Genomic DNA, 26,882 nt, shown 5'->3' with positions numbered 1-26,882 from the left:
ACACAACAAAATGTATTTAAAAGCTAAAAAAAAGCGGAAATGGCATGATATGTCCTCTTTAAGTAATCATTTAGCCAAAGCTACATTTTCTCTTAATTCAGTTTCTTGGATGGATCGTTAGTAATTTCCTAATGCCCAGATTTAAAAGCTCATTGCAATTACAGCACACCAGCAGAATAATATCCTTGCGGCTTACAGTTGTTGCTTCTGTGAGAAACTTGATGAAAATCTCAAGATGAACCCTGTTCCAAAGCAAGACTTAAGCCTCTACAATATGCAGTGAAGCTGACCCACCCACCAGACAGCCCTTTCTTGATGGAGACCCTAAGGTAGTAGAGCCCACACTTCTTGGCCAAACTCTCTAAGTTGAACGCACTCAGGGGCCACAGTCTCAGACATTTGCCTTAGTAATAGCAAGGTGTACAGCTTTCTAACTTTTTAGGTCAAATTTTTACTATTTTATTATTTTGTCTGGAATATGCTTTTAGTCTATTTTCAACACCACAAACCAGAACTTTGTTTGAACATCCTTGCTGCATTAAATCAAGTTCAATGAACGGGTGTGCCAGGTCTGGTTCTGAGGAAAAAGTAACTGGTTGTTTGCTGCCCTACTCACTATGACACTAAAATGATAACATGGATGCTAACAGAAAAACATTTTGTGTTTTACTCAGAATTTTCCATGTTCTCATTGAAAATCTCAATATAGCATCTCTCAAAAATAGTAAAACTACAAATATCAATTTTATCAAAAATTTCACCAAATTGAAATGTAATTTTAGGAGTGGAAAGTCAAATAATCTTCAAACTGAATTTGAAAAGTTGAAAATGTTTGGTCTAAGAACTTAACAACTCAAACACCGAAGTGTAAAGATTGGGAAGCATTGCTTTATGCTACATATTCTCAATATGTGCTTGATTTAATGTACAAACTAGTCCAAGCAGAAAGTGAGAACATGTTGGTCCACTATTAGCAGTGCATACTCTATATTATGTATAAAACAATTATAGAATAGCCAAAGCAGGATGTTGGGAAGCAATGCTTTAAACTATGCCAAGCCATTCATTAGAGCCAATAGCACTAGGGACAGAGGCAGAATTAATAAAAAGCTTCCTAGCTATAATTGGTTTAGAAACTGGTCTCTTAGAGAGGCTCAGACAATGGTTATGATGAGTAATGCAAAGCAAACACTGCAGAATGTAGAAAACAGTGACATAGGATACTTTGAAAGGCCTACAAGAAGTGCTAAGTCTATTTTTAACACAAGCATGACCAAGTTATGATACAGAGTAGTACATTTTATTTCTTTGGTTTCATAATACATCCTCTCGTTGTTATGAATATACCACTTTGGCTAAGCCTTTTCCCCTCCTTGGCAATGCTTAGGTTAATGGTGAGTAATTTAGCTTGAGGGATTGTTATAAAATATAAGACAGACATTCCTGTTTCTCATGGGAAAATGCTACACAGAGCAATGTGGGACAATCTATGGTGACACCACATGAGTTTTGTTTTGTTTAATGTTTCTACTTTGCTTTATTTTGACCAGCTTACCAGTGTGTTATCAGCCAGTTCAGTTCACATCCATGTCACCAGCCAGTTCAGTTCAGTTCTCAGTCACCAGCCGGTTGTCAGCCAATCCACCTCGAAGCCACTAGCCACTACCCAGTTTGTTTTGTCACTAGTCTACAACTAGTCAGATCTGTTCACCTTTCAGCCACCAGCCATTATCCAATCAGTTTTGGTTTACTTTCAGTCACCATCCTTAATTTGATTAGTCTCACCTGTAATTCGTTTTCAACTCCAGTCACCAGTGCACTCCTCTATTTATACTGTTCTGTGCCAGAGGCACAGAACAGTATAAATAGAGAACAGTATCATTACGAGCCTTTCGGTGAGTCATGTCCAGCGTTCTTGTTTTCTGATTGTCCTGTTGATACCGACCCGATTTGCCTCAGGATATCTAAGCCAGCTTGACCCCTTGTATAAACTGTTTTTCCTGCATGTGTGGCCTGACTTGATTCTGTTCCTGGACTATCTGAGCTCGCCTGACCCCTATCTGTTTATTAAGTCTGCCCGTTATTGAACTGCGATCTGTTTCCCGACTCTGCTCCTGGATTCTGCTTTGGTCGTTCCTGCCTGACCACAAGCTCTGTCTTGCCCTCATTACATACCAGTCTGTCATCCCGGTTCCGCCCTCAACCTGTCCTGAAATAAACCTTCTTCAATCATACCTTCATTGTCTGGTTGAATACTGGGTCCTCTGTCCCCGTTCATGACATATGGACTTTAATTTTTATTTTTTTATCTGCTGCTGTCTTTCCTCTATTTAACTTGAATATTGCATTTTACCCGAATCTACCGTATTATCAATAATTGCACTTTATTTTTTTGCTTTTCTGATAAGTTCATTTTTTTATTGCTTTCAAACCTAACTTTAAACTAGCTTGTTATTCATAATAATCTAGAGTGTAACTGTCTATGTGTTGTTGTTTAATTTTTCACGGTTATGCCCAAAGTTTTCCATTGTGAGATAATAGAGGGAACCACATGGTTTGGTTTGGTGGATCAAAACAAATCCAGGATTTTCTGGATTTCTATTTTATTTTAGGAAAAACAAATTTGAGACAAAAGGTAAAAACAAAACCATTCGAATTTGGTCACTATCACTTGATGCTATCTCCAGACCAAATTATATTGTAGACTCCTAAACTGTCTTGATGAATGGGATAAGATGGTGCAAGTCTGTTGTGGACAGTGGGATCTTCTCAGCCATCGTCTGTTGGGCGTAGCAGCATCAGAGCGACTGACTTAAAGAGGCTCAACAAGCTAATAAACAAGGCAGGTTCTGTTCTGGTGATTATTCTAGGACCTTGGGAGATGACTTTGCAAAGAAGGATTTGTCATAAAATTAAAAATGTTATGGACAACTCTGAGCATCCATTAGACTGTTGTAGAATAACAGAGTGTCTTCAGTCAGAGGCTTCTCCAGACCCGCTGTGAGACAGACCGCTACAGGAGATCCTTCCTGCATGCAACCATCAGTATACAACATCTGGTTGAAGAAACCCTTGTGAGTTACACCAACATTTAATTTCCCTTTGGAATTATTAAAGTATTTTTGAATTGAATTCAATTGAACTGAAATGTCAGGGCAGCCTATCTGTTATTTTTTTCCGGGTTGTGGGTTAAATTCTGTTCTTTCTTCCTCTACGGGGACAACCACATTCCAGTCTTCACCGCATTACTCGCACTAAAATGGTTGCACATTCCACGCTTCTCTGCCGCTGACAAATTGAGCCCAAGAATGATTAAAAATAAATAAAACCACACAGCTGCTACTATTCTGCACGGCTGACTACTCCTCAACAACTAATTTCACATTCAAATTGAGTGAAAGGCATCTAAAATGACGACGTTGGTTGTTACTGACAGCAGCTAATGACTCCAGACCAAATATCAGTGAGGGAACCGGGATGCCTACATATTCATTTCACGGCGTGGAACAAACTAATGGAACAGGTGGGAATGAAAATGGCATTTTTTTCTTCTTCAGAAAGGCTTGAAAGCTCACTGGACTTTGAAATGGAAATTTAAGTTGAAGGAGACCAGAGAGAGAGCTGTGTTTATTGAAGAGGACCCTGGCCCATCGCACAGAGCTGATTGTATCAGAGGGCGAACGGTGCCTTGCAAGTTTTCACTCACATTTAAAACTTCTCCCATTTTGTCTCGTCACGGCCACGTATTTCAATGCATGACAGTCGGATCGTGTGCAGTAGACCAACACGAAGCAGCGCATCGTTATCAAGTGGGGGGAAACGTTGTCTCCACAGCAAATAAAAATGTGAAAAGTGTGGAATGCATTCATATTCAACCCTGGAAGGTCAATGTTTGGAACCATGTTTTGCGAGGTTGAAGTTTCATACCAAACCAGATAAACCCCTGCAAGAGACAAACCTCCATATAGAGCGTCTTTGCACAGCAATTTTCAGAAGTTGTTACAAAAGCAGGCCTTACTTTACAGATCTGTGGGGGTTAAAACAATCTATCCTTTTTCCTCCACTTCACAATTACGCTCTACTTTGTGTTGGATAATTGAAATACAGTGAAGTTTGTGGTCGCACTTCAACAAAATGTAAAAAGGGCTCAAGGTGAGGTGCAAGGTGCTAAAAAAACAATATTTTTTTTTGACACGCAGCTTTACAGATGTGTGGCTGTGTGGCTGTAGGCATGTGATTGCCCCCCAGAGAAAGTCAGACAAATTAAAATACAGCATGTACTGGTCTGTTTATGAAGCAGTCATTAGAATAATTTCCCTGCATCCAGACAACTGACTCACAAACATCCCCTCCACGCTTCAAGAGTCCGGTTCTCTGAGCAAGGCCAAAAACATTCTCCAACAACACACACACACACACACACACACACACAGGTTACACAATTTTACCATGTTGTCCATTACTGAGGTCGCGGGTCAGAACTGAGCTTGATCCTCTAAATACGGCTGTCGGCCAAGAGAAAAGAGGGCCTTATTTGGACGTACGAGATGAGAGACGAGGAGTAAGGGAACCGATAATAGAAATGAAGAGAGGCTTGATGAGCCGCAGCCCTTCAGTGCTGAGAGCGGCACCTTGTCCAGTCGGCATGACTCAGTAAGGTAATCGGCTCCAACTACTGAAGGAACACGTTGCACAACAATGCAGGTTAATACTAGTACCGTTTGTACCGCACAGACAGGACAAGGACCACGGCGACGGCTAAACGCAAAGCGCTTCTGTTTACACATCTCCTATTAACACATCTCCTATTAACACGTTTCTATTAGATAAGCCCACAGAGGAGACACCGTTGAGCAAATTATTAACAGCTTCACATACTTTGAGAGCGTTCCCTTTCCAGCCCTCGTCTAAAGAGTGAACTACACTGCAATAACGGAACTTAAAATAAGTAAAATGTTCTTAAAATGAATGCATTTGTCCTTGATTTGAGCAGGTAAATAAGGTAATTTGCCAATGGAATAAGATTTTTGCACTTAAAATAGGAACAACTCATCTCCATCATCTTATTTCAAGTGCAGGATGTCTAATTATCTTATATTAGGGGTCAAAAATACTCATTCCATTGGCAAATAATCTTATTTACCTGCTCAAATCAAGTACAAATACACTAACTTTAACAACATTTTACTTATTTTTAGATCTGTTTTTTGGCAGTGTAACTCTGTCTGACCGGCCGCAAATTCACATCTATGAAAGTTAACCCCTTAATGAGAGCAGAGGGGAGATGATCTACAGTCTGAGGTATTCTCTTTGGTAAAAGTAAGTTTAGATCTGTAAAAGATGCTAAAGGTTACAGAGAGTTTGGGGACGATCCTGCGATGATGGAATGAGAGGAGAGAAATGCAGGCAATGTGGTTGATGACATGGCGATTGGATGTTTTCCTGTTATTGTGCAGCCCTCCATTGGTTGCTGAGCAAGATGCCCTCCATGAATTTAGCACTCCACCGCTTGAAAGAAAGCTGCCTCTATCTGCCTCCGTGCAGAGCGGGGCGGCGCAAAGTGTGGCTTAAGAGGGAAAATCCTTTCTGCAGTTGCTGGGGGTCAAGATGAATGCTCACAGATAAACCAAGAGCGGCAGCCTCAGACCTCTGCAAAATACTAAATAACCAGGCCATTAACTCAGTCCACTGCTGCTGATTTAGTGCAAAGCTCTGGAACTCTGACCGCAAACGGAGCTGACTGCGAGGAAAGCAATAATCATATACGGTGAGGCGATCCAGCAGCAGGGCATGGGACATAATTGTGAACTACAGAACAAATTTCTGCCTTAAAAAATTTTTATTTCATTCTTTTAAGACAGCGTTTGCACAACTGATATTTTCGCAGGTTGGCGTTTTAGGCAATAAAAAAACTAAATTAGGCTCTTACTGGCTGATACAGATGTGTTATTTTCTTTAAAGTCTGCCCATCCTAATTCTGACAAGTTCAATTTCATTTTTCTCTACAAACCACAACAAACTGTCCTTCTCCGTTCATCCATCAAATGGAAAAAAAAGGTCCCGGAAATTTTTTTTAAAAAACTAAACTCAACACAACATGCAGCAAATAACGTAGTCAAAAAGAGCAGGAGTTTTCAATTTCGACGCATTTAATGAACAGGGTGAATATTTTGTTGCTTGACCTACCGATCACTGGCACTAGGATTTATGTATGACATGCAGTATGCACTTTGAACTGTTTAGTGATAATTAGGTATAGATCAGCGCTGGATCAGGAAATAACGCCCATGCCCTAAAATAGATTCCTTCAAACCGAGGAATCCAGAGTTTTAGCCACAGTCATATTAAAACGCTCAAGAAGATAATTAAAATAGATTATTTTCTTTGCCAACTTTAAATTTAACAAAGCATGTTGAAAACACTTCGCTTTACAAAAAAAAAAACCCTGATGTTTGCAACAAGAAAGTTTCAGGGCAATCCGATAATCAAATCCACTGACCATATTCTTCTTGCCTTTTTTGCATTACGTTCTAATGTACTAGGCCTGTGCTGACAGCAGAGCTATCCTTTATGCCTTTGTAGTTCATGAATGCAATCCAGCGAGGTAGGGACAAAGTGTTTCATTTGAAAGGGTGAGAACAAGCCCAGCACATCATTCACTGGGAGAGATATGTCACTTCTGCATGGCCAGTGACAGTAAGAGCAACTATGTGTTGCATTTCTAATTGCCCTCTTTTTTTTCTGAATCCACAGCACCGTCGCGTGAAATGCGAGAAGAGCAAACTTGCCAACTAGGCCCACGCTGTTTAATGAATGAAGGTCTTCTGTCACTACTCAGATCATATTAAACATACATGAACCCCGCAGCATCTTCCTTTCTGCGAGCCATCCACACGGCATGCAGACCTGCCATCCAAACAACAGGCGGATCTATTCTGAGGTTCCCGTCAACGTCCGAAGGGTCGGCCTGTGCAGCTGATTAGAGATGCGTTTTAGCTTTCTGGGGTTTCTAGTATTGGTTCAGGCCAGTTGCCGAGAACACACAGAAATCTAGGTTAGACCAAGAGCGGAAAGTCTAAAGCGATTCAATAAAACGGCTAAACTTGAAATTCACAAAGCTGGAGCGACTGACTTCAACAGGCTTAAAAAATCCTTCAGGATAAAAAAAGAAAATACAGACAGTAATTTACAAAAGCTGGGTGGGAATATTTTAGAGTCAGGGAACCTAGAAATCTTGAAAGTATGAAACATAAATTACAATCAATTGTTTTTGAAAGCAGGTGAGTATTTCTAAAACACACTTTTCATACAAAATTAAAAATCTTCGCAGCTTGACCTCTACAACAGATTGCTTTTTGTTTTAAACAGGGAAAAGAACAGCTTTTTTTTTTGACAAAAATAACTTTTTTACTGGGAATATGTTAAATGGGTGTGCGGTGACATATTAGCACTAAGGAATTAAGGTAATGATTAATAAGTCAACCGAAAGTTGATTGATCGTATCGATCAATCAATTGATAATTGATAAGTGGCTATTTTCTTAAAAACCTGCAGGTTCTCCTGTATCAAGAAGGTATTTCCATAACATGAAGGGCTGGATTGTTTTTTACTACAATATGCTGAGTTTAAAAAGAAGCGCCCTCGTCACATTTTATTGCGCTAGCTGCATTAAATGCTGACTGAATAAACAAAAATTGCGGTTTCCTCAAACATGATTAAACTTAGACATATTTAGGAATATACAACAGAACAGGAACCTATTATGTTACTGAACAGAAACAAACAAGATGAACAGAATAAAATATGTGAAACACTTATAATCCTCACCATCAGCCGTACTTTTGGCATCATGTCTTTTTCTATCATGTTCCAATTATTTTATTGGGTAACGGCCTCCGCTTTTCTGTTATCACATCCTTGCCTTCCGAGAACATCAGTAAGTTTTGGTTGAGAAGTTGACGCTGCTCTGCCATGCAGCACGGCTGAATGGGGCTATTTAGTTCATTGTTCAGTGTTTATGTTTAAAAACAGAACAGCATAAAGTGCATTTAGCAGCCTTGTTGTCATTAAACAGTGTAAAATAATCCCAAACCGGACTCCATTTGGACCATTTGGCTCAAATTTGATCAACCCGGCAAAAGCTAATACAGCCCAACATGTTCAAAAGCCCACTTGGTCATAAACCTGCACAAACTGGCAACACTCTAACATGTCGCTTTTAAGGCTTCTCCATTGGTAACAACATTGGTTACGTGTGGACGTAATCATTTTGTGGCCTTAGACAAACTTTTGTGTAGGGGCCCTCCTCCATGTCTACCCTATGTGTGAAAGGTTATGTAGGGATGCCACAACTTTCATACTGCAGTAGTGTGAACCAGACAGTAGCGCGACATTTTGCTGTAGACCCTCCCCTGCCTGCCTCTACAGCTAAAGAATAGGAGAGCTGAGCCTACAGCGTTCAAAAAAACTTTTGCATATTGGTCTGGAGAGACTTGTCAATCAACGAGCATTTGCACCAGCATGCGCAATACAAAATGGGTGATGCGCCTAAGTCATCAAACAGCTACACTGGAGGAGTGGCTTTCAGCTCCTTCAAGGGGGGGATCTAAAGTGGTTTTAAAATATCCCTCTATCTCCCCGTGTTGAAGAAAAGATATGGACTAAGCCTTTAATATTTTGATTTAGAAAAATATTCCTAGAACTACATTTTGTCCCAGTCATATACTCTTTGCTGCAAAGTACGGTGAATCAAACAAAATTTGTTTACAATCATTTTACTTGGTTTGATTTTTTAAAAGTAGTTAAGGTGAAGGTAGAAGAGACAAAAAACCTTCTGATATAATGACAGCTTTTGGGATATTTAAAAAAAAAAAAAACAATCTGAATTTCTGACAAAAGTTGTTATTAGATTTAGAGAAACACAGAAACTGTAATAAAGTGTAGTTTCCTAAATCTTAGTCAAATGACAGGTCCAATCTGCTGCAGAAAGGAAGATTGACCTTCCCTCCGCTCCACTTACAACCTGCACAGGTCCAGGGCCAGAAAAGTGCAGCTAACATAGCCGTTGACCCAACACAGCCTGATCACAGCAGGCTATTCAGACTTTTTACCTTCAGGTCGGCACTGCAGAGCACTTCTGGCTAAAACGAGCCGACACAGAGCCAGTTTCTAACCCCGGGCTGTGTCTCTGATAAACACCTTACATCCAGGGTAGCCAGCTATTCTGCAGGATACAATAAGCATATTTGCACTGACTCAGCAGGTTTTTATTTACCCTTTGTATGTATATATGTACGGATACATATATATACTTAAATGTTATACATGTATGACAACAAACAAACAAACAAACAAAACTCATACATAGATTGTAGCTTGTTGTTCTGGTTGTCTATTTTTTCACAATGCAAACTTTGGGATCCGGAGTCAAATTCCTTGTTTGTTTTTACCCACAAACTTGGCAAACAAAGATGATTCTGATTTGATTCAAACTGATTCTCTAAATCTGTTCCTTCCTACATGAAGCTGCTCTGTTTCACTGCAACTGTCCAGCCCTTCATTCCAGTTGTGAAGAAACTTTTTTCATTTTTCGTGGTTGCAAAAAAAAATCTCCTGTCTTGTTTTTTCTTGTTGATGATGCACTGCGTCACATTTTTTATTTTGCTTGTAAATCGTAATTGCTTTATTTCAGACATTCATAAACAATATAGGGACACTGTTAGAGGGGTTGGCAGCCAACAGCAACTACGCGGTTGCTTACTGTGGTTCCAAGCACAGCTCTCAGGTCCCTTCTATTTTTTTTATTAAGAGCTATTACAATAGAAACAGTAATCTTTATATAAAAAAAGTGCACAAAGACACATGGCAAAGAAAAATATTAGCAAAAAACAACAACAAAATAATCAAAAGACAAAACTAAACTAAAAAAAAGAAAAATATAAAGTGTAAATACATGTATAAATGTGAGTTACAGAGTTAAATTGTATTCATTACAGATATTTTTTGGTTTTTAATCACCTTTTTGTTATTTGAATCTCAGATTGAATCAAAATGTAGTTCAATATCCATTACAAAGAGGTAAAAAAACGGTTTCCTATGCATTACTTTGCTTTTATGGATATGAAACTTAGCAAGAAACAAGATCTGGTTGATAATAATATGGAAGAGGACTCGATCATGTTGAAATCTGTGATACCAAGGAAATCTGGTTGGATATTTGATGGATATGCTATGTTATTCCAAAACAATTCTGTGAGCACGTACATTTAAACAAAAAAGATGAATAGATCAGATGTCAAGAGTCATCTCTCCTCACCCTTTTCTAGCAAGTCGGCCGGAAGACGACACGTCAGAAGGCTGTCGGTCTCTGATTGGCTAATTGGTGGCGTGACTGTTTGCCTAACTAACGTGACTCCAAAACAAGAACCACAACCGCCATATTTAAAAACAGAACACACATTAGCGACGGAAGCCACCGGTTAAACAAAGATGGAGGCCCCCACGCCAGTACCGTGGTCCGACGAAGAGGTCCACGCTTTCCTCCGCTTTTTGGCGGTTGACTAAACTCGATCTACGGAAAGCAGAAGGCGTCCGATGGGAGGGAGGGCGGCCGCGACTCGGGCTCCGTCAGTTCTTTTGACTGGAAAATGACCCGTTGTATTTCCTCTTTTTCATTCTTGTTTTATTCCACTTTAGTCTTTTTTTGGTTGGCTGGAAGTACGGATCAGTTGATAACCAAAATAATCATTATCTGAAGCCCTAATTATTATAACACACATTAGGAGCATTAACACTCATCCTGCTATCTTCTCTACTGGTCTGCCACGTTCGGAGCACTGAATTGAGTTTTTACATTTAAAATGTTCAATAGACATGTTGTGTTGGTAGTTAAAAAAGCTTGTTTATTCAGGTATTCGTCACTTTTTTCGATGAATCAATTAGTTGGAAAAAAGTAATTGCCGAATTAATTAAAAGCACACAAAAAATTGATAGCTCCATCCCGACCTAGCCTCCTGATTTCTTAGATCGCTAAGCTCCTGCTTCCAAACAAAAGTCTTCTGACTTCTTTCTCCAAATAAACCTTTGCCTTATAAACGCTCATTCTTGCTGAAAACGTTGCTATCACTACTTTCCTCTTGGGGCGGCAATTTCAGGGTTGTGTCATCACTTGTTAGCGAAGTCGGCTGTGTTCTCGGCTGTCGTGTGCTCGCTTTTATACAAGTTTTTCCATACTTAAAATAAATAAAATCAGACATGTAAATGAGACTAACTACCGTGAGTCACAACCCCACACATAAAGGAAAGGTTGCACTAATGATGTCATGATACAAAGATAAACAGACCTAAAAGGCATAAGCATGATCGAGTGAGGCTGGGAGCAGGAAACATGGTTAGTAGTTACTGCAAAAATTAGTTTCCATTTTCTGTTGGCAATTCGGATAAAGCCTCCGCGGTCCTGTCTGAATCCACCGGTGCTTCTTATGAAATAATAATAGCCTGCACAGCGCGCAAGTACCTATCCTAATTGAAAACAGCGGGACTTTGCTTTCCTTTTTCCTCGGGGGAAAGCTGTGCCAGCGTGACACTGCAGCCCTCTACGAGTGAAACTGAGCCAAGGGGGCTTTCTCTGCCGCAAATTCCCCATGGCGGACATTAACACAGCCTTTCCTCTTCCTCTTTTAATCTTCATTTCACACTGGATCAATATCTATCATATAATTAGAAAAAAATAAGTCAAGTCTAGCCAAGGCTGCTCCGCCTCTCCTTGGTTCCCTGTCTGCAGCGAACATCCCCCCGCTCGCAGAAAATAAGTCGACAGAGCACATGAAACGTAAAGGAGCTGCGTCATCGTCTACGTCAAATATTCTGACGTCACACACCGCAGGGTCTTCATGCATGCTCCTCGTAAAAAAAACGCCACCTGGATGCAGAGCGATCCTGGCGCGTGTAGTCGTGGAGAGGACAAGGAGCACGCGTGGAGGCCTTGCCCGAAGGAGACGGGTTGTTCAATACCACAGGGGGGGGGCTTTGTGCTTCTGTCAGCAGTTCTGACTGGAGCATGGCTAAGGAGATGCTACGGAGGAAAGCATGCAGGCTGGTGGGGGCGGGAGACGGACAGTGAGGAGAAGGAGGCAGAGTTTAGGGAAACGCTCACTGAGGAGGAGGTGGAAGAGCCGCAGTGAGTAAAACCAGAGGATAAGTCTGAAGGTGGGAGGAGGTGAACGGGGCGAGATCAGAGGCGTTCACGCTGTCAGGCTAGCGGTAAACTAAACGTACAGATCACAACCACCTGAGGAGCACGAGCTTCTAAAGAGGACGAAATACTCAGACAGCTATTTAACAGCCTGCTGTGACTCTCACACACCGTTGCTTTCACACATCCAGAGCGAAAGCCCATAATTACGCTTCAGCAGGAGCCGACGTTAACCAAAGGCTGAAGCTCCTTTACGTGTTACGTGAACATTAATGTCGTTGATAATTCACTAAAAAGCAGGTAAGACCTTTGCTAAGTCGTTTCGATTGATCACAACACCTGGTTCAGGAAAACAACATCATGGAGATGCACCGAAGAAAATCCTGGAGCCCATCACTGATCTCTCTGCTTACCATCTGAGGTTACCAATCGATCACAGCGTAGCTAATATTACTAAAACTAGAGCCGTACACAGAACATATATCTTTACTTCAAGTCCTAACATTTCCAAAAGGCTGGCAAGGTTTCCCATGCCAACATATTTCACAACAGACAGGCTTTGCTGTACTCCATGCCGCCTTACTGTTATCTGTTCAAAGTCTTGCTCTCACAGCTTGACTGAACTATATACACATCTGCAATGTATCAACAACGTGGGACTTTAATGGGTCCTGATTGGTCGGTCACTGGTCTGGGGACGTCAAGCTGATAATTATTTCCAAATAAGAGTCAGTGCTTTTCTGCCATTTTCACTTACAAAGCCATAAAAACCATTTTGTTCCCAACGTCACGCCGTGACATGACCGACGTATCCTGATGAGCTCAGCTGTAAAATCCAGAGCAATGCACACGCGTGCAGTAGAAACCTGTAAGTAAGTGCAGCCTAATACAGTAGTATAATTTGCTGTCCCATCGTGTGTTTTCTTTTTACGCAGTCTTTTGCATTTAAACAATACAACGTTAATAGCCTTTTTGGGGATTACTACAAGGACGAAGGATATTAGTAACGTATCATGCACCAGAATCATTTAAAAATGACTCTAGAGCATTAACAAGTTGACGAGGTCTGAAAAGTTGAAGACAAACCAGACAAGGTTTAGTTGTCAGATATTCCAGTTGAGTTTTAGAGTTTAATGTTGACTTTGTACTCACTTTTACTTCTAGGTTTTAGAAAAAACATCTCAATTACATTACTAATGTGTAAGTAACTACACTTTGGTTATAGAAAATCCAGTCCAGGTACAAAGGATCAATTTACTAGAACAGCATTGAAATGTGATGCAACACTGTTGAATCTTGAGACATTAAAAAAGAAAAGGCATGCAAACATGTTAGCTCCTTAAACTCTTCCACGTGCAAACATCCTCAGAAACAACAAGAAGTGAGTTTATTTAAGAATTAAGATTCAGATGTGTGTTTAGAAACAAAAGGATGTGCCACAGAAAGCTCTGTCTGGGACAATCTATTTATCGCTGCTAAGAAAACCAAATACTAGAGTGTCTAAGTGAAGTGAGTAAAGTGGGGCATAATCAAAACACTGCTCAAGAAATTAAAGGGCTACTTTTTATATGCATATCAAGTCGGATAATCATCTGTAATATTATACTAGTCGGTTCCGTGGTAAAGGGTGTGTTGATCAGTGTCGGCTGTTCTGCTGTTAAAGTGGGTATATCATGCAAAATCCACTGTTTTAGCCCTTAAATCAAGATGACGGAGAGCAGCAGCTACCTTAATTGCAACATTGACTCATGAACAGTGAGCATAGTGACGCTGGTGGTAACACCACAGACTGGTCTTTTGGAGAGGAGGATTTCTCATCCCCCCTCATCACTGGAAGCTGAGGGAGTCGTTGTGGAGCCCAGCGAGCCAGAGCCGCTGGCTCAAGAAGCTGACTCAGCAATGCCTGACGCCGGTGCTGCCGAGGCAGTGGAACAGAGGATGGGTCCAGTTATACTTTATCATATTTATTTCTCGCTGTGTAATCCAGAGTGGGATCTATACTATAAGACAACCACGTTTCAATGGAAGGTACATCCTTTTGTTCCTAACACATTCTTCGTTCTACATGAGGACGGACATCCAGCAGGATTTTTCTCCAACAGATCTGAAGTGTTTTGAAAGTGTTCCTTTTTATGAACAGTGTATTTATGTATGTAGACCACGTAACACTGATAAAATGTGTTTAATTTTACCACACTTTAAAGTTCCTTAGTTTTTAAGTATGTTCATGCCGATGCTCTTTATTAAGTATTGGACTGGGACTTAGCGTTGGTAAACGACTATTGTTTATTAACGCAAACTGATACTAGGAAAAATAAATCTTGTTCAGGACATCAATACTTGTTAGATCTGTTTTAGCTCACTTAGGGTCACGGATCCGTCACAGTGCCAACGGGACAAACAAGCACGCACACAAGCCCTTATGTCTACAGCAGCTAATGAAGCTGACGTATGTTTAGGACTTCATAACGAAGCAGAAGAACATGGAGAGATGTACAGGGGGGGATTAGCAATCTCCACACACACAAACGCCCAAGCCATGAGTTGAACCAACAACCCCCTTCCTATAAGGCAACACTGTAAACCCACCGGATTGACTGTGCAGCCCAGGCGCAATAACTACATATTGGCATTAAAACCAGGAACATCACAAGGAATGTGCTTGGGTATGAATTACTCATGTTCCTCCTCATACTGATACACAGGCAGCAACAGCAGAGCAGAGGTTGAAGACATAACCCCAGGCTAAAAGTTGTTTTCACCCAACTACAGCTCCACTGTTAGAGTAAGAGATGAGAATTATGTGACGGAGCCAGCTAAAAGTCAAAACTAAAAAACCCTTAATGCAGTCATCCGCAATATGTTCTCTAAAGTATTTAAGCAGAGGACTTCCAATCCTTGGAATATTTAAATACTGAACCTCTGTGAGCCACAGAGGGTCCATTAGAGTCAGGATGAAATGTGGAGTTAATTCACACTGCGTAGGCGCAGAAAGGGTTTCTCTTTAAATGTCCATACAGTTAGGATTACAGTGGGTATTGACAAATGGTGATGCTGCAAATGCATGCAAATATATATATATATATATATATATATATATATATATATATATATATATATATATATATATATATATATATATATATATCCATCCATCCATCCATTTTCCGAACCGCTTTATCCCTCATGGGGTCGCGGGGGTTGCTGGTGCCTATCTCCAGCGTTTATATATATATATATATATATATATATATATATATATATATATATATATATATATATATATATATATATATATATATATATCAGGCCCTTCAATTATAAAAGGTACATCCTGTTCAATTAAAGGGGACATATCATGGTAATCCAATCAGTTTTCTCCATTCGCTGTTTTTTTTTAACAACTACGTCACAGGATTTGCTGCGGACCTGCTAAAAAACAAAGTCATGGACTTCTGGCTTACCAATTTTGCGAATCCGCCTTTTTTCACAATTTTGTAGTACAAGCTCAAAGATGCAAGTGGATAAGTGAAAATGTTTGGTTCTTGGGTGCATTAACCCTCACAATTCATTACACCGTCCCCCAGCATACCACAAAAATGGCCGACAGGGTGGAGTGGAAGGCTCTGGGACCTATCCTGAGGCGGGGTGTGAAGTTCGTCATTTGCTTTTAAAGGGCCAGCAGCAAAATTAGTTGCTCTCAGAGTCACCTCAGAACAGGGGCAAAAGAAGGGCTGTGGAGCTATAATAATGAGAAATTTTGACCAAAACATTGCAGTTCTATATTATATGGACCACAACTGAATGATGTAAATGTGAAAAGGAAGGATTTAAAAATATCATATAATATGTCTCCTTTAAATCACAGTTCCCCCAATGAGGAGTCTACTAACCCTCAGAAATGACAACAAGCTTTTTGCATAATCCTGTTTGGATTGATCTCGCCATGAAAAATTAAAAGGATAATAAATAGTTTTTAGGTTTTTAGGCGTACTAGTTTGTGAGTCGGGTCTATTTCAGGAGTCTAATCTTAGCCTGCTTTGTCAACTGTCAAAACTGTTTCTGACTTATGTTTTTGTGATCATCGTTCTGCTAGAACACAAAAATGTACCTCGGAGTTGATTAACTGGAAGGTAGCCCGGCACAATATTATTTATTCCACTTTGTGAAATCCATCAGCACCACAGACCCTCAGTATGATGCTACCACCACCATGCTTGCCAGCTGGGACAGTGTTTCAAAGCCTCTATTTGACTCTTCTATCGAGACTAGAATAACCCTTCCTCCATCAATTATATCGTTATCCAGTGTTATCGACTTCAAATTTCACCACTTTTAGGTGTGTATTTTGTCACAAGGGCGTCTTTCTTACATTTCTCTTACAACATGGGCGCTTTCTCGGCCCATGTTAATGTAAAACTGACTTTAGCCACATCCAGTTAATGACTTTTGGTAGTTCTTGAACATTATGGGACACTTTCTTCACTCTGAGGGGAACAGTTTTGGTTCAGATAGTTGATACGACGAAACAACCGGGTCCCCGTTCAGAACAGCGACCTCAGACACCCATCAAACCCATACATATATCATCGCAACGTACAGCTTTCTGTCAAATGTGATCTTGGAACAAGATGACAGCATCTTTCAGCTTTCGTTCATTAATAAAGTGAAGGTAAACAGACGTCGTCCTAACTGACTCGTCACGAGGACCCTAACCCTTTCTGATCTCTAACAAACCTGCAGCAGCATTTTAGCAATAAGAGCAAGCTGATAAACATGAGGTGTCTGGGTTTTTTAAGCATAAACCCTGAAATATGACCAATGTTTAATACTGTCAGTGTCAAAGGAGAAGATTACAGAAGGAACCTAAGTGCTGCGCAGCAAGAATATTATGCAGATGATGTAGTAGCACACAGTAAAACCAAGGTTGGAAGAATTCCCTTTTCTATTCTTCTCCAGTGGGCTGGTGCAATTAATCCCTTTCTAACTACCTGAAAAGCCTTTTGTGATATTCTTGTATCTCTCACTGGCCATTATTATAAGTAAACCCTTTCTAAAATTAAATATTTTACAGTGTATGGGAGCATGTTCGGTCATGCAAGGTGTCAATCTGCGTTAGCAGATAGGCCTTTTTTCTTTTTATTGTCCAAAGTTGAATTTACTGGCTACTGTAAACAGAAAAGGCAAAACAACACAATAAACTCAATATATTTTACATTGTATAAACTGCTGCATTATTTCTTGCTGTTGGGGCCCTGGATATTCACTCTTTGTCTGACTTTTCTGGGTCGGACTGTTCAGTGTAGCTGGCGGGATATAAGAAACATCAAAATCATCCATTTTCGGCATGGTGGCGCTGTTGCCTCATTGGAACAAGCAAGGTCCTGGCCATTCAATGTGAGGTTTGCATGGTCTCCATGCTTCTACATGGGTTCTTCCCAGGTACTCTGGCCTCCTGCCACCATGCAAAAACATACAGGTTAAACCCTTTAAGCTATACTACAAAGTCAGCAACATCCACCCCCATCGTTTTCAGGCCCCCATCCCAACAAAATGGGTCAGAAATGTAACTTTCTGAATATTAAACAGAAACTTTTAAAATGTATAAACTATATGATATGAATTAATTTCTAACATAACAATGGTTTCTCACAAATATAACGACTCACGTTTTAGCTATATAGCATTAACATCAGCCCGACTATTACCTGCAGTCAACTTTTAATTAGCAACGAACCTCATATGGCAAAAATAACATCAAGCCATTAATATTAGACAAACTTCAGTTACAATTCGGGATGCGCGATATATCGGCATTAACATCGGTATCGGTCAATGTTATTGTTTAACACATCGGTATCAGTCCGATACGTAAATTCCGATATTACACAACTGATGTGTATTTCCATCTAGTTGCCCTTTGTGCCAGTGTTTCAGGACGGGGTGGGGATGGTGTTGTTTTTTTTTTTTTTTGGCCATGCAACAGTGACAGTAATGCATTGCAGCCAGGATTGTGGGGTTTTGAAATGAAGCAGAGATGTAACGTCAGCATTGCGGTCATTTTTCACCAATTAAAAACAAGACATACGAAAAGCAGCATGCAAATCTAGACTATAACCCACGTTCAAAAATTCAGTTAGCATAGCTTTTAGTTGGTACAAAATTGTGCAAAATGTTATAATCCCAGAAACGTATATCTATCTATCTATCTATCTATCTATCTATCTATCTATCTATATATATATATATATATAGGTTATATATATATATATATATATATATAATAGATATATATATATGTATATATATATATATATATATATATATAAATATATATATATATGTATATATATATATATATATATATATATATATATATATATATATATATATATATATATATATATATATATATATATATATATATATATATATATATATATATAGGTTATCGGACTTAACAACAATATTAATATCAGCGCGTCCCTAGTTACAATAAGTTTTGTACTTTTTTAGCTCATTATTAGTATTCATCATACTACTGACTGCAGGAGCAGACCAAACAGCAGGGGGTGCTGTTGTCACATTTAGAATGCACCTTCAGGCCTCCTCCCTAGGGGGAGCGCCCCACAGTTTTAGAAGCACAGGCTTTAATCCATCTTTTGGGTTGAAAACCTAACCCAGTATCCACGGCTCCCATCTATAACCCAGTCAAACCTGGGCTGGATTGGTTCGCATCTCACGGAGGACTGGGCTAGCAAAATAACACAAGTTTGGCTTATTTTTAATCCAGTTTGTTTTAACATAAACAACATATATATTTATGCAACATCAAGATGGGAATTGTCCAAATAATAATTCTTTTTTTTTAACATTATGTTTATTGAAGCGTCCAAATAATTCTAATGTTAGCGGCCTCTTTATGCATCTAAGGACCGCTAGATAGAAACCTGCTGTCCCCGTAGAGGTGTCTGTCTGTCTCCATCTGTCCCCCAGCTTTACTACACTTCTCAGCTGATCCACATGTAATAATGACGCCCCTCTGCATGTCTACTCTCGCCTGTGATTTGTTGTCTCTCGCCGTTCAAGGACTGCGGATCCTCCCGCGGAGACAAATCGCTCCCCCTCTGCCAAGAACTGCGTGTCCATAACTTCACCTGCTCCCCTCATCCATTACCCAGCCACTAGCTTAGCCCGCCGACTCCCGAGGCTAGCGGAGATGAGTCGGGACTTTCTGCTCCCAGCAGCGCAAAGAATGAACGTGACGAATAAAAACAACGAGGAAAATCGACGAACATTTAAGGAGGAACGGGGTTCAGAAAAAAATACGTGCTAAAATACCCATGTCTCCGGCATCCATCCCGTAGCCGACTCCCAAAACCGTCTCTCCATCATCGGATGCTGCGGCTCCGGATAGCGGGCTCCCTTCCCCGGCCTCCGACACCCCGACCGCTCCCTCGGCTGCTGCTTCCATTCAGCCTCCCCGGAGGAAAGAAAACACGCACGTCCTCCCCAAAGAGAGAGCCACACGGCGGCAGGTGAAGTCCCAGATGGCAGGCGGAGGGGACGCGTTTGCTGGACGTGTCACAAGGAGTAACGTGAGACGGTTCCCGGAGACGACGGTGCCCTCATCCGTGCGGTGTTCCCTCACGACAGCAGCGCGGAGTCGGCTCGCGTTGGCTGCGCCGCCCGCCTGCCTGCCTCCTGCTGCCCGGTCGGTGCTGACGAGGGGAGCTCTGGCTCCATCTGCAGGCGTCCAGGGAGGAACTGCAGCCGGGACCTCATCGAAGGGTTGCGTTGTTGTACATTTTCAGCGTTTTATTTCTTGGGAACCCATGAATTAAATTACCCCTTCCATCTTATTATTATTTTTTTTTTTACCTTTATTCGTTCTTGAATACCTTAAAAAATACCGTAGAAAAATAGCACAACAGATTAAGTAAAATAAACATAAAGGTTGTTCTTATACTGCTTTTATATGCGATTTTGCAAGCTTTTGAATTATGCTGTAACTGTCAACAGCATTTGTCCTTATATTTTTGCTTAAAAATAGCAACCTCGTTTTTCCTGACACAGAGTATTATCAAAATAATAATACAGAAATAAGTTACAAACAGTCAACTTTATCTTCCAAAACACTTCACACAAGGCTGGTAAATCATGCTAATGCAGGTCAGTGGTGAATAGATCCATTTGTCCGCTTATATAATATTCTTTTCTCGCATCAGATTTAGAATTTAAACACATTTTCAACCAATATTTATTTTTTATCTGTTGTTATTAGTGTTGGTGTTCGTATTTTGCACAGTGCAAACTTTTTTCAAAGTGTAAAACTGTGTATATAATTATTTGTTTGTAGATATAAGATTGTTGACGATGCCTGAGAAGAATTTTGCAATCTTGGTAAATGTCCTGACGTCCAACCAAGTCTCTTAAGAAACTCTTAACAGTTTTATCAAATATTGCCAAACAGTTTTAGACTCTTCCCTCTCTACGTCCGTCTACTCCCCTCAAATGAAGGGGAAAAACAGTGTCCACATTGCATATTAAAAATAATAACTAACAAAACGTATTTACAGAAAGCCAGAGCCGGGACCGGCTGTAAAAAGGTTAAATCCTTGCTTGTGGTCCCACAGTAAAATCCAAATAACAAGACACCTGACTTGGAGTAAACTTGTGTTTAAAAAAAACTATTATTGTATTTTTTTTGACCTGTTGTGGTTTCTCATTAGCCTGTTCACAGAGAAAATACTGTCCAACAACGATTGTTCTAACATTAGTTCACATCCGTTTTAGGTAGAAAAAACACGACACTGAAGCTCTGATTCTTAGCGTCCAGCCCCACTGTTAATTCAGTGAAATCACTTTTACAGAAGCTGCAAACTAAATACTAACTTCAGTCTGTATTGAGAGCATAACCTGGCTGCCAGCTAGAAGAGTTAGGAGTTCACTCTCAGGCCTTTTCCAAGCTGTAATTATAAGATACACTAAACAAAAATCCTAAAACTGAGTTCATTTAAATATTTCTTAATCCAATTACGCTGGATCAGCTGGTTGTGGGACATCTATGGCTAGGTCCAATGAGGTTCACCAATCATTTCGTTAACAGTTGTGGGAGATCTATCACATACTGACAAACAGGGAGGACCTGGTTGTTGTTTATATTTTTATTTTCCATTAATACAGAGCCTGAGTAAACAGTGCCAGTCAGGTCTGCTAATTTCTTTTTCATTTAGTGAGTCTCTTCTTTTTTAGTTCTTCAACACGCCCCCACTAGCAGCTGGCACCCTGAGCAACTGCCTATATAGCCTATGCCCAGAGCCAGCTATGATTACTATCATTCAGTAGTAAATATTTGATAAATAATGTCGACTTCACACAAGTTAACTTAACATATTTCATACGCAGAATTTGCAATAAACCAAGCACTACTAAAAATGTTAGCGATGATCTTAACTGTGGGTCGGGCCTTCAGTAAAATTCTGCTTTGGGCCCCTTACAATCTTGGGCCAGCAATGCAAAAAGTGCCACCAATGAAAAATCTCAGTCAAAAACTGCCAGAGCCAAAATTATATTTGGATCAAAAACTCAGTAAGTTTTATTTTAGTTTTTTTAAAAGCAACACTTTATGTAGGTTAATGATGACTGTTTACAGGGAACCTATCCTCCTTCTCTCCAGACAACCAGGTTAATATCAGCTTCGGGATCCTTCCAGAAGGTTTGCACGCCGTTTTCATCGGGTCTGTCCTGTCCGCCATGCGGGTTTTGGAACAGACCGTCACTGGTCTGGGATGGACCTTAACCATATGAACCGGTTGTTGGAAGAGGTAGAGAGGAAAGGAAGAATGGGGAGATACGGCAGAGTAAGTGGATCATTTAATAGTTGAGGAATGATCGGGGAGAATTAAAGGTATTTGGGAAGATCCTTTTCCACCACCTGAAAACAAAGAAAGAGTGATAAGTAATCTGCAAATTTCCAGTTTACATGAACAATCACACAGAAATCAGTCAAATCAATGAGTTGATTTAAAAGGAGGCTAAGGGTTTTGTGTGGTATTCATACAGAGCAATAAATAGTTGAATAATGTCTAATTAATAATTAGAGGAACATATGAGAGCATATCACAGCTCAGATCAATTCAGTAACCGAGGGTTCAGTACGTACACTGGGATCATCCAGAGGTCCGTATCTTTTCACCACCTGTCCCTCTCTGTTGATCAAAAACTAGGTACAAAAGAAAAAAACATTAAATTAACTGAACATTAACTTTATGAACAACATCGCTAAGTAAAGGTAATAGTTCTTTATATTTAGATTTTTTAAAAAGGGTTCAAACAATCTGAACATATGGAGGTACCTTAGTGAAATTCCACTTGATGCTGCTGCAGGAGTGAGAAAAAAGGCATGTCAGAAAAACAAACTTCTCATTTCGTCTTCATTTGACTGACCTTACTAAATTGTACATTAAATGTATTATCCAGAGAATTTTCCATTGCAACATTTCTAACCTCAATCCATCAGTACAAAAGCTGATTTTAGGAAACAAGGCAACTGTGATTAGGCAGTCCAAAGTCTAGGTGAAGCATTTTGATCAACATACTTCCCAAATGTGCCCCTCCCATTGGGCTGCTCCTTCAGCCACTTCCACAGCGGGTGAGCGTTCTCGCCGTTCACCTCGATCTTACTGAACATGTCAAACTGAGCATCATAGGACTGGGCGAACTGCTTGATCTGAGTCTCATTGCCCGGCTCCTGCAGGTAAAAACAAGAAAGAGAGAGGACACGACAGGGACCGGTCAATTTTTAATTACAGAGGCACAGGAGAAAGGTTTTACAGCAAGACAAGACAAAGGTAGATGTCCTGCGCCACAATGACGACATTTATCTGGTGACTCTATTAAACCTACGAATCCTCTAGAGACCATGAAGTACGGTAGTGGTAGCATCATGCTGAGGGTCTTTTTCCACAGCAGGTGATACTGGAGCATGCGTAGCATGACGTAAACAGAATACAAGGCAGAGCATGACTGCCAAATACTTCAACTTCAACAAGCAAACCAATTTAAATTGATTCAAATATTTACAATCTGATTTTCATATCCCAAATTATGCCAGACGTTTGTTTATGGCCACAAAAAGCTTTTGGTGTCTCTGCAACTCGCTAGGGGAAATATTTCACCAGGTAGTAGTTGGAATAAATTAGAATACGCATTTCTAAGAATCTTGTTTGTTAGATTAAAAATACCTGTGGAAAAAAACAACGTTCAAGCCGGTTATTAAACATACGTTTCATAAAAACCCCATTTCTGCATTACAAATTGTAGCTATTTTGATGCAATATTTGAATCTTAAATGCTGTGCTTTTATAAGCAGAAGGTGAAAAATAATAACATCAGTTTGTGTTAATCTATATAATGTTTTTCCCTTAGAGCACTGAATTACTGATATAAATGAACTTTTCAATAATATTCAAATGTACTGACTATATATATATATATATATATATATATATATATATATATATATATATATATATATATATATATATATATATTCTGCCACAGAAAGTCCAGTCCTGCAGCACAGATAAAATGTCCTCGTCTTGGAGGCGTAAATCAAAGACTTTCTTTCAGTTTTTTTCTAACACTGGGGACTGAGAATCTGCACAGGCTTTTAAAGCCATTTTTCTCTATTTACGTCCCTTTACTACCTTTTATGAAGCTAGCAGGTTCTGGATAATCCCGCTGACGCACAGGCAGAGATCCAAAACAAACACGTACACAAGCACTTTGATGATAACATGCCAGGACCCAATGTTCCCAATGAGAAAACAAAACATTCACGTCTAAAGGTACACATGTTGTGTAGATTCTGAAACCTTTTAACCATAAGATCCACTCATTTCAGCATGAATAACCTCTTTCAGATCACAGTCGATCTCTGAGCGTCGACAAAATGCAGTTTAACTGAATGTTAACGTACCTGATTCCCAAACTGGTTGGAAGGGAAGGCGAGGATGCGTAAACCTCTCTCAGTGTACTTGGCGTGCATCTTAGCAAACTGAGCGTAGTTTACGGGGGTTTTGCCTCATTTAGAGGCAACGTTGGTGATGATGAGAACATCTCCCCTGAAGGGACACAAAAGCACAGTCCGGAAAAAGGCCTCCCCCCAGAAGTGCTGTGCTGCTCACAGTTCAGGAGACAGGCTCACAATCAGACGTACCTGTACTTCTCGAGGGACACCAAATTCCCATCGATGTCTGTTGCGTTGAATTCATAAACGGATGTAGCTCGCTGCCAATCCTCTGTCGGCTGGGACTGTTAAAGAACAAGAGAGGCAGAAATGTTAGAAGAGCCGTTTTGTCACTTACACTTTTATCTGCTTAGTAGAATTACATAAAGACGCGCATGTTCCACACAGAAATAAAACAAATATATTCCCACTAATAGGACTAAAAATACTGAAAATGTAGCACAGTTCTATCTAAAAAAAAAATTAAACAGGATCCAAATCCAGCATTGTAGCCCTAATGTGATTACCATCGCCTGCAGCAGGACAGAGAGCAGCACTGTGCTCCCTATCAGGCGCATCATGACTGCCTCTCAGTGTGTCTCTCTGAAGACAGAGAGAACAATCGGCTCGCTAAACGTCCTCGTCTCTGACTGAAGCTCACAGCCTCACAAGCCGTATGAATTTACCAAGGGGGCGGGCGGAGATTCACAGAAAGGCCGTGGCACCCTGGTCCTGAGCAAACAAATCCAGATCAGAAGGGCACGTGTCCGGCGGTCCAGAGTTCAACGCTTTTTGCTAATCTCTGGTAAAACTGGGCTGTGTGAGGCCCCGGGCAAAGAGCGGCGGTCGGTCTCACCGAACGCACGGACTCATTGTGTAACGCGATTTAATTAAAAAATCTCACCGGAAGCTGGAAACAGTTTGGAGCTAGCTTGAGCTACAATCTCAGTGCCAGAGCTGTAGGACAAACAAAAAGTATTCTTATAACAAGAGAGTCCGTGCTGCAAGACGTGTTAAAACAGTGTAGTGGTGTGGGACATTACATAATAAAAAAGGAAAATGATGCCTATTTAGCGACGTCTCCATACAATTGACAAAATAATTCCTTAGCCTTTATACTGTAGGACTAATTTAGTAGAAGTACTAATACAAACTAATACAAAATATTACCGTATGTACAGCTGCAGATGTTATAGAGAAGGGCTTAGTGTGAAAGCAAACCTAAAATAAGCGCGCTTGAGTTTGAACCTTTCCACGTTTTGTCACATTACAGCCAACTTTAGCAAGTTTCTCTAAAGTTTCGCTAAAGAAAAGCCTCCCTGCAGCTTGATTATTATGCTTCACCAAAGGGTGCAGTGTAGTCTCCTTCTAAATGTGGCACGTTGGCCAGAAATCTAATCTTGGTCTCCACTGACCACCTTCTCCCACACGCCTGTCCCCCTACTTGACTCATCATGGCAAACTGGTCTTCTTATGGATTTCTTCAGATTTGAGGCAGTTGTTTCGTTTGACTCTCCCACCTAAGTTCAGGCTCTCTGCAGCTCCTCCAGAGCCTCTTGGCCCATTCGTTGGCTAAAACTCTTCCTGCTTGGCCTGTCGGTTTAGGTGGACAGGTTTGTAGTTCATACTTCCTATTTTCTGATGAGCAGGTGATTATAAAACATTAGATGTTCAAAGGTTAGGACACTGATTTCTGAAGGCAGTTTGTTGCTCTGGATTTTAATCGTACTTTCAAAACCATTACTTCTAGTTCACAATTATTTAAGATTCCATATTCTATCAAAATAATCCTAATAAAATGCAGCAAAGTTTGTTGTTGGAATGGGGGGGGGGGGGGGGGGGGGAAATAATCAAGGGGTATGATTAAGTTATAGGACATGGAGAAAGGACATGCTGCTGTGTTTAAAGATGATAGGGTTATCAGCTGATGGCAGCACACAGAGGCCAGGAGCCAGCTCAGGATGTTAGTGACAGCCAGGGAAACTGTCTGCCACTAACATCCTGGATTATTTGTCCAAACCAAAGTGCGGCGCCTGCAGACGTGTTCGGGGGTCGCTCAGAGGGAGGGACGGTACAGGGCATAAACTGTGCAAAGGGGCGAAGCCAGCCAGGGGTGTTGATCAAAGCCATGACATAACACAAAGCAACACCGAGAACGCGCAGCACAGTTGTTACAGCTGTACGTGACAGCCTGCTTCCCGGAGAAATCTCAGGAGCGCAAATAAACAACACGCACCAAGTATCACAATTTTTTTTACGTTACCGTTGTGGATAAAACAAAGTACAGAATCAGCGCCAGCAGCGTCCCGCTGCTCGCTACAGTCCCTGCGGCCAAAATAGCATAAAGCGGCCTCATTTCGGGCAGTTTGTGCGCTCCTGGTCCATCCTGGCTGCACGTGACGCCGCCCCGCAGAGCGTTATGTCATGAAACGGCTGCAAGTGGGCGGAGCCAACACACAAGCTATATATCTATTTAAAAGCATGTAATACCGTTTTTACACAAGACAATTTTTCACACTAATGTGTTAATTATAATTGATAGTATAATACTCTGTTATTTTTCGGCCATTTTATTTACTTGCAGCTCTTTTTCTCTCTCTCAGCGATACTACCTGGATCTTAAATGAAGCTGCCGTTTGTTGAGTTTAAACTTCAGCGTCGTGTTTAGCCAGAAAA

The 26,882-nt window shown here is 40.5% G+C and overlaps 2 protein-coding genes across 4 annotated transcripts in view; both read right to left on the bottom strand.

Annotated features, from left to right (window-relative positions):
- The window catches only part of pip5k1ca (phosphatidylinositol-4-phosphate 5-kinase, type I, gamma a), a 70,259-nt gene extending 50,399 nt beyond the window's left edge, over positions 1–19,860 (bottom strand). For both annotated transcript variants that reach the window (XM_036141382.1, XM_012871677.3), the window contains exon 1: positions 19,535–19,860. In XM_036141382.1, the coding sequence (XP_035997275.1) occupies positions 19,535–19,667 (133 nt within the window). In that variant the 5' untranslated portion in view covers positions 19,668–19,860. The remainder of the gene's footprint in view (positions 1–19,534) is intronic.
- Positions 19,861–21,762: 1,902 nt separating this feature from the next.
- Positions 21,763–26,624, bottom strand: gpx4a (glutathione peroxidase 4a). Of its 2 annotated transcripts, none has more exons than XM_021321033.2 (7): positions 26,470–26,624; positions 24,417–24,511; positions 24,177–24,321; positions 22,795–22,946; positions 22,552–22,576; positions 22,359–22,418; positions 21,763–22,130 (listed from the first exon to the last, which is right to left on the bottom strand). In XM_021321033.2, exons 1-7 carry the CDS (start codon positions 26,560–26,562, stop codon positions 22,098–22,100), a joined length of 603 nt encoding a protein of 200 aa, XP_021176708.2. In that variant the 5' UTR covers positions 26,563–26,624; the 3' UTR covers positions 21,763–22,097. The 2 variants fall into 2 exon arrangements, with proteins under 2 accessions (XP_021176708.2, XP_012727103.2); XM_012871649.3 differs by lacking the exon at positions 26,470–26,624 and adding an exon at positions 24,734–24,880.
- Between the last annotated feature and the right edge of the window lie 258 nt (positions 26,625–26,882).

This window comes from Fundulus heteroclitus, chromosome 9, assembly GCF_011125445.2.
Source record: "Fundulus heteroclitus isolate FHET01 chromosome 9, MU-UCD_Fhet_4.1, whole genome shotgun sequence".
NCBI classification, from domain to species: Eukaryota; Metazoa; Chordata; class Actinopteri; order Cyprinodontiformes; family Fundulidae; genus Fundulus; species Fundulus heteroclitus.
The sequence above is the reverse complement of the archived record's forward strand: the minus strand, read 5'-3'. Positions and strand labels throughout refer to the sequence as shown.